Genomic DNA, 7,313 nt, shown 5'->3' with positions numbered 1-7,313 from the left:
CATGTCTGTCATCTGTTATTTCACTCAGTGGCGGTCAGAAGTGAAGAAAAGAGAAAACAGAGAATATATTTTATGCCATGATCATGAATAATGATTTTTCAGAAATTAATTAATAAAGAACCAACACATATACTTTTAGTGTTTTTACCGCATTTAATAGTAACACAGAAATGAATGTTAATAACATTAGGATGCAATTCAAGACATAGAACAGAACCTATTTGTCCTGTTTGATAAGGCACAAGGAAGAGGGCTTTCTGGGATAAAGGGTTCCCACAGCAGATGAACACATTTCTGATTGTCTCAGGTCAGAGGTGAATACAGCAAAAGACAGGCCTGAGAGGAGGTGAGAAGGAGCAATTAGGGATGGTGTATATAGGGGAGCTTTGATTAACATCAACAAAGCTCACAGTTCTAGCTTCACAATCCAGGAATAATCCTACATGGCTGGTAGGTCTTGGGACATATTGCAGCGTAATAGGGGAGGTGGTAAAGAGACTGCACTGAGTGTCGTTCTTAACACACCCAAGACTAAAGAGTCCCTCCTCTCCATATATACTGCCATTCTGATTCTTCCCTTGCCAATACTTATTACAGACACCAAAAGCCCAATTCCAAGAGTCCCCCACATGGACCTCCCAGTAATATTTGCCGGAGGTGAAAGTCTGAGCAGCCCATGCAAGAAAACTTGTAGGTGTTGCAGTGATATGGGGCGCATTTTGACGGTCACATCCAATACAAATGCTTCTCAAATCTCCACATCGAAAGATATGACTGTTGGCTTCATTATGATGCAGAGTAATATCTACTGCAAAATAAATAAATAAGTAAATAAATAAATAAATAGAAAGAAAGAAAGAAAACGTGCATAGATATTGCAAAAATTGTTCTATCACGAAGTTAATTTACCAGGAAACGTAAAGTCACAAGGACACTTTTGCTTGTAACTTCTAATAAAGTATAGAGATGATTAATATTATCTACAAGACAAACAAAACGCTAACCACAGATATTAAAAAGCGTTTTGAAAACTACACACTGAGAGCCAAATGTAAGACCAACTTCTTTCAATCCAATTTTCAAAGCAAAATTTGCACATTATATGCCCTAAATGCTATGCTGTTACCAAGATCATTATTTAGAAATGTTTCTTATTCTTAAAAACTAGTGCTATCATTTTGGAAAGAATGTGAAGATTTTCAGTTACCCAAGAACTGCTCTAGATAACTGGATAAAAATCCGTAAGTACATGTCATACGTGATAATTTAAAGCAGATTTCTGCAAAATCTTTTACCAGTCTCTCTGTGGCCCTCCATGCTAGCTTGGGGCTGAAGCTGGATTTTAGACTTAACATGTAGCTTTTCATATTGCAATTAAACTGAACTTCTTTTTGTTTGTAATTTTACTTGTATTCACAAAATGATATCTTCTTTTTATTTTTACCCATTAACTAATTTTCCTGGAAATACATAATATATATCCATTTAAAAATTTAAAAACCCCAAGAATCTCCAGTAAACTATACTCCCCAAAAGAACAGTTCTTAGCTGTTCAAATGAACACACTAAAGAAATGTAAAATTTTGTATTTAACATTAAATAACTCACCTTCATTCTGAGCATTGTTCCATTTGCTCCTTTTTTAAATTTGCTACACTGCTCCTTTTTCCCATTACATTACTCAGTACATATGAGGCCATAATGTATTTGTTTTTCACTATCTTTCAAACTTAATGCTATAAATCTGACTATACAGACATAGATACAAAAGAGTTGCATGATTATATTGTTCACTTACGTCTATAAAGAAGTAAAATATTTGATAAAGGGTGAAATATTACCTATGTGATCCTAACAATAATAATATTTAGATAGTGGGAGTGCTGCCTGTGGGTGGAGACTTACCTCGGAATTGGTTGAGCCTGTCCCTCAGTCCAGTGATGGGCCCCGCCCTGAGCTCTAGATTCAGAGGCTGGGGCATGTGCAGCAGCACGCACTCACTCCTGCAAGGAAAAACCTGCAGTTACAACATCTACAGCCATAAAATAAATGAAAGTCACTATTTGCATTTAAAAGACATTTCATGAGAATCCTTTGAACCCACAAATTTGATAATTCAAAAATTACTCCCTTTTTGAAATTAATTCCTATTTACAGCTTCCAAATTTTAAAGCATAGTGGGAGAGTCTGAGTGAGAATTCAGTCTGATCTTTCTTATTTTTTGCCCCAAATGTGTAAAGTTCCTTAGCCTTATGGCCTTGAGAATATTCAGAAATGAAATACTGAGTTCCACTTCTTGGTAGACTCCCCTGACATCTTTGTCTGAAATAGCGGGGTTCTGGGGAGACTGCTGCATCTGCTGCTTCCTTTTCAACATAAAGAATGTGAAACTTGTTCTAGGCAGCCAGACCTGCCTTTTAGAAACAAGCTTTCCTAGAGACTTCTACAGTTCTAACACTCCACAGTTTTTTCAATCTATTTTTCAGAACTGTTAACTGATATGTATATAGGTATGAACAACAATCATCAACTTTTCACTGCTAAAATACTTCCCCCACTTCTCTCCTGCTTCCTCTGGTGACTTTCTCACCATCCACAAAACAAAACTTCATCTTTCACCATGCAGGTTTTAAGCAATAAAACAAAATCAGAATAAACATGTTCTTTTTAAATTTTCTTTCACTGTTTATTTATGTATGTATTTATTTACTTAGTGGTCTTGTCTTTTCTGGTGTGGGAACGAAAGTAGATGCGAAAAAAAAAGTAGTATCAATCAATATCTTAATCATTTATGCCATGACTTTGGTAGACCCTATTCGTGGAAACTGAAAGAACATACGCTAAAATCCAGGTACACACTCACCTGTATAATATATCTCCAAAAGCCTGTAAAAAAAAAAAAAATGGAAAGATTTAGTGCAGTTCACAAGATGCATCTTTCACTAAGTTCAGTGTGAAATTTGGAGTCAGCTCCTCAAGATATTATTTCCCGACCATCTTCTCTTCTGCAAAGCATTTTCTATTTCTTCTGTAATGAAAAACCCAGTCAGTCATATTGTCGCTAATTAATGTCCTGAGAAGGCCTGAGTCTTGAAGACATTCTCTAAAGAAGCGAAGGGAGAAGAGGCCCAGAGAGTCTGTGCTCCATGGTAACGTCGAATAACCTACTCAGTCATCTTTCCCCGAACCTATTACCCAAATGAGTGGATCCCAAAATAATATTAATGTGAGCCTAGATTCCCAAAACTTCTGATCTTGCCGTGTCCTCAAATTAACCTAAATGTAAATGAATCACTCACTATTTTATACATGTTTGACAACCCAAAATGTATTAGTGACTTAGTTGGGGAACAGTTATTGGGGCTGTTACCTTGACCATTCCACAAAGTTTTGTGGCTGGTGGATAAAGTAGGAGGGACCTTTGGCTGGTAGAATCCCTTGGCGGGGCTATACTCTCCCAATAAAGTAGCATTAGTTATGCGAATGTGTTTTTGGAAACACATCATGGAAATAAAGGTAGGGAGATGGATTTCAGCCACGAGGAAAATACTTATATATGTGAATAGTCAAAAACCTGAAACCACATTGTGAGTTTGTACCTGAAGTAGCTCCACATCTGGTTTATGGCACATTTTCATCAGCTCCTCATACGTTCCTCTTAAAATCTCCCTCCTATGAGCCATTTTGGCTTTGCTTAAATGCAGTTGATGAAAAATATCTCTCCCCTTCTTTTTCAGCATCTCCAAATTCTGTTTTTCTTCCTCATGATGAAATGCAGGCATCTTCTGATACTCAGCTCTAATAGCTTCTAGCCTTACATTCACATAATCCTGCAGTGATAATGGGTTAGTCAAAAGAGAAATGTATTTATCCATCTCCTATTAAATCTCACTGATTCCCTTTGTCTCTCGAACACCCAATAGTTTAAACCTCAGTCTTGCCAGTTCTTAGAATCCACAAATTTTTTTCCTTTCCTTTCTTTCTGCATAAAGATCAACATAGATGTATCTGACCAATTACATTAAATTTATTCAAGATAATGGGTGTTCTAAGACAGTTGGAAATAAAAAAAACACAATTTGAATTTCTCTATTCCAACCCATATTTATGGAAAAGTAAGAACAGTTCATGCTTAAGAGTTGGAGTATAGAGCTATACTTACTAGAAAGGAAATAATTATTTCTATTTCTGAGATACGCAACAAGTTGCTTAAACTCATTATATGTGTAATGACCTTAGACTACCATGTCCAGCTAAATGCATTTTGCCCAGCAAAACCTATCCTAATAAGGCTGCATTTATGATTTGGCCATCTTTGCCTCCCTGAGTTCATTTCCTTCCATTCTTTTTCTAAGTCATCCCAATCTGAAACATAGACTTCTTTGTGGTTCCCCGGGCCTCCAAATATACACAAACTCAAAATTACTGCATATGCTGTTCTCTCCAACTAGAATTTTACACACACACACACACACACACACACACACACATACATATACATATATACACACTCATGGTCCGCATATATATCCATACATACTTTCGTGCTCCCCTTCCTCTTCAAAACTTTGTTCAATTTGAATTTTTCAGTGAGTCTTTTTTCTGACCACACTATTTAAAACTCAGGCACTAATCTCCAGTTTCTGGCCCCTATTGTCCTTTTCTACTTCCCTGCTTGATTATTCTCCAACAAAGAAGCTACCACACTCGAACACATCATGTATTGCACATACTGGCATGTTGACCATTTTTGCCTCTCTCATTTGGATTGTACGATTTGTGAGGACAAAGGTGCTTTCTTTCTTCTACACTAGCAGATTTTCTAACTTAATATTCAACATAGACTAGGTTCTTATGAAATACTTTTCAACACACTAATATTAGCTATCATACCCTCCGAGTATACATCCACAAAGAGAAAATCATTTTTAATATTTCTCTGCCTGAAGTCCTCAGAGTTCTCCTTATATTTAGATACTAGTTCCCATATTTCGGGCATGTTTGCACGTATCCCTCAAGACACAAATCTGTATTTCTCGCCATTTTTCTCATCATATGTTGTGGATTATTCAATATTAACTAGTTTAGATTCTTAATTTCATGGTTGCCCTAGACTTCCCCTGTCACTCTTTCTGCCTCAAATTTTCCATGCAATTCCAAATACTACTTGTCCACCAGCATTCAGATTAATGCTGACCCAGGCTCAGAAGGTTCACTTGAGCTTTCCATGACTGTCAAATAACTCTTATGCCCAGCATATCCAACCAGCACATATAGAACGCTGTGAGATGGCCCAGTTTCTTGTATCTGTTGGTATATAGCTACAGGTTTGTATGAAAACAAACCAGCATGCTTTGGATAACATCAATGGTTTTGTTAGAAATCCCATCTAACAGTCATACTATTCTACATAAGAAATGAGGCCAGTTTTTCTCAATGTTTTCTTTTTTTTTTTTTAATGGACTCCCAGAAACACTATGGTTTGATATCAAGTTCCTATTTTAAGAGTCACCCATTTGCCCTCTGTAAGTTCCTGGAGAAGGTAGCGTAGTTCAGGACTAACCTTCCAGTGGCTGATTCTGGTGGTTTCCACGTTCAGGTTTCTCTGGTTTTCACGAGCTTTTCCCCATAAAGACTGCATTTTCTTTAAAAGCTTCTCCTGAAAACAGCCACAAATTGAAGCACCAGTGAAGACAATAAAGTAACATGCAGACCGTTTCATAGGGAGGGGCCCAGAATGAGAGACAAGTAAGTCCCTAGGAAATGGCATTTCTTCTATTTCCCTTCTTCTTTGTCAAATCTCAGAGGTTTGAGGCTAAGAAAGCCCAAAAGAGAGTTGCTTAAAGGGACTCAGAGTTGGCTTTACCCAATCTCCAAGAAAATAGACCCACAGGAATTTCATGTGTCCTTAATAGAAATAGACCTTCAGAGGCATCACTTACCCGGTGTTCCTCAGCAGCCCACTCAACGGGACAGTGTCTGTGATCCCGGTGCTCCTGAGAGCTGGAGCACAGCGAACAGAGCAGGCTCTTGTCCACTTCACAGAACATCTTCTTTGTCTCCCTGTGAGTGCCACACATTTGCTCCTCAGAGCTCAGGAATAGCCAGAGACTGGCTTTCCTGGCAAGGGAAGCCATCTTCTTCAAATGAATGTTAGTTTTGAGGTTTCTCTGCTGTGTTGACTTTATGCATTCAAAGCACTGAGTAAGAATTGGGATGTCTTGCCAGTTGAGGTAGAAACAGGGCCGGCAAAAGCTGTGCCCACAGTCTATGGTGACCGGGTCTATGAAGTAGTTCATGCAGATGGGGCAGGTGACTTCCTTCTGGAAGACTTGCGAGATTCCAGAATTCATGTTTCTGAGGAAGAAAGAGCAACATGTCATTTTGGGGTCTGGGTTGATGAAAAGCTTCCGAACATGTGGAGATAAGTGATAGCTCTAGTTTCTTCTCTTGACAGTGTTCATTAAAGCACAGCAAACTATTTCTTCTGTAACAAAAATAAAAATCTCACACAGAGAGAGTCTCCCGGCTTTATAGTAGATATTACTGACTAGATGACTCACAATCCCTTCTACTCCCAGTTCCTGTCTGTAACATAATACTAATCTCTTCAATTTCCCATTTTCTGAATGTGGATCTGGAAATTGGGTTTGATTCTAAGTGGCCTAGAATAAATTGTAGTTGTTCCTATTCTTCTTTCATATAACTGCTGAATGAGTATGAAAGAGTGGGAAAAACTGCCTTGGCCAAAGAAATACGAGAAGATGGCCAGAGGGTCCTATGATATGTTTTTAGAGAGAGACACAACAGTGGGGCAGCAAACCACCATGGCACCTGTTTACCTGTATAACAAGCCTGCACGTCCTGCACGTTTATCTCAGGACTTAAAATAATATAAAATTAAAGTAAAATAAAAAACCAAAACCAAAAGAAAATAGAAAAACCAGTCAACCAACCAAATAAACAAATAAAAAACAGCAATTAAACCAATTTAGGTTGACTAGAAGAGAAAAAAAATTAAAGATATTGGGCCTTTGTATTTTCTCGTGGATTAAATTAACTTCTCCTGGGGATACCCAAACTCTGAACTAACATATAGTAGGATTTTTGTGAAACTTAAAGAGGTGTAATTATATTTCTATGGTGTGATGGTGAATTTTAGGTATGAGTCTGACTGGATTAACCAACACCTAGGGAACTGGTGCAGCATTATTTCTGGGTGAGTCTGTGAAGGTGTTCCCAGAGGAGAGAGACATGTGCGTTGGTGAGCTGAGTGGGACCATCATCCCTCAATGTGAGTGGGCACCATTCAA

At 37.9% G+C, this 7,313-nt stretch overlaps 1 protein-coding gene across 1 annotated transcript; it reads right to left on the bottom strand.

Moving 5' to 3' along the window:
- Positions 1–308: 308 nt before the first annotated feature.
- On the bottom strand, positions 309–6,353 carry LOC115834107 (tripartite motif-containing protein 49D-like). The gene is made up of 6 exons (XM_030808869.1): positions 5,943–6,353; positions 5,564–5,659; positions 3,600–3,830; positions 2,864–2,886; positions 1,906–2,003; positions 309–808 (listed from the first exon to the last, which is right to left on the bottom strand). Exons 1-6 carry the CDS (start codon positions 6,351–6,353, stop codon positions 309–311), a joined length of 1,359 nt encoding a protein of 452 aa, XP_030664729.1.
- Positions 6,354–7,313: the final 960 nt, after the last annotated feature.

This window comes from Nomascus leucogenys, unplaced genomic scaffold, assembly GCF_006542625.1.
Source record: "Nomascus leucogenys isolate Asia unplaced genomic scaffold, Asia_NLE_v1 001778F_24807_qpd_obj, whole genome shotgun sequence".
Lineage (NCBI taxonomy): Eukaryota > Metazoa > Chordata > Mammalia > Primates > Hylobatidae > Nomascus > Nomascus leucogenys.
The sequence above is the reverse complement of the archived record's forward strand: the minus strand, read 5'-3'. Positions and strand labels throughout refer to the sequence as shown.

What these genes read in the sequence shown, in the direction of transcription:
- LOC115834107 (XM_030808869.1), bottom strand. Translation starts at nt 6,353, where the DNA reads ATGAATTCTGGAATCTCGCAAGTCTTCCAGAAGGAAGTCACCTGCCCC. An exon ending in CAGATGTGGAGCTACTTCAG is followed by an intron (nt 2,887 to 3,599) that starts GTACAAACTCAC and finishes TTTTTTTTACAG; the next exon opens with GCTTTTGGAGATATATTATA. An exon ending in TTTGGAGATATATTATACAG is followed by an intron (nt 2,004 to 2,863) that starts GTGAGTGTGTAC and finishes TTTTCCTTGCAG; the next exon opens with GAGTGAGTGCGTGCTGCTGC.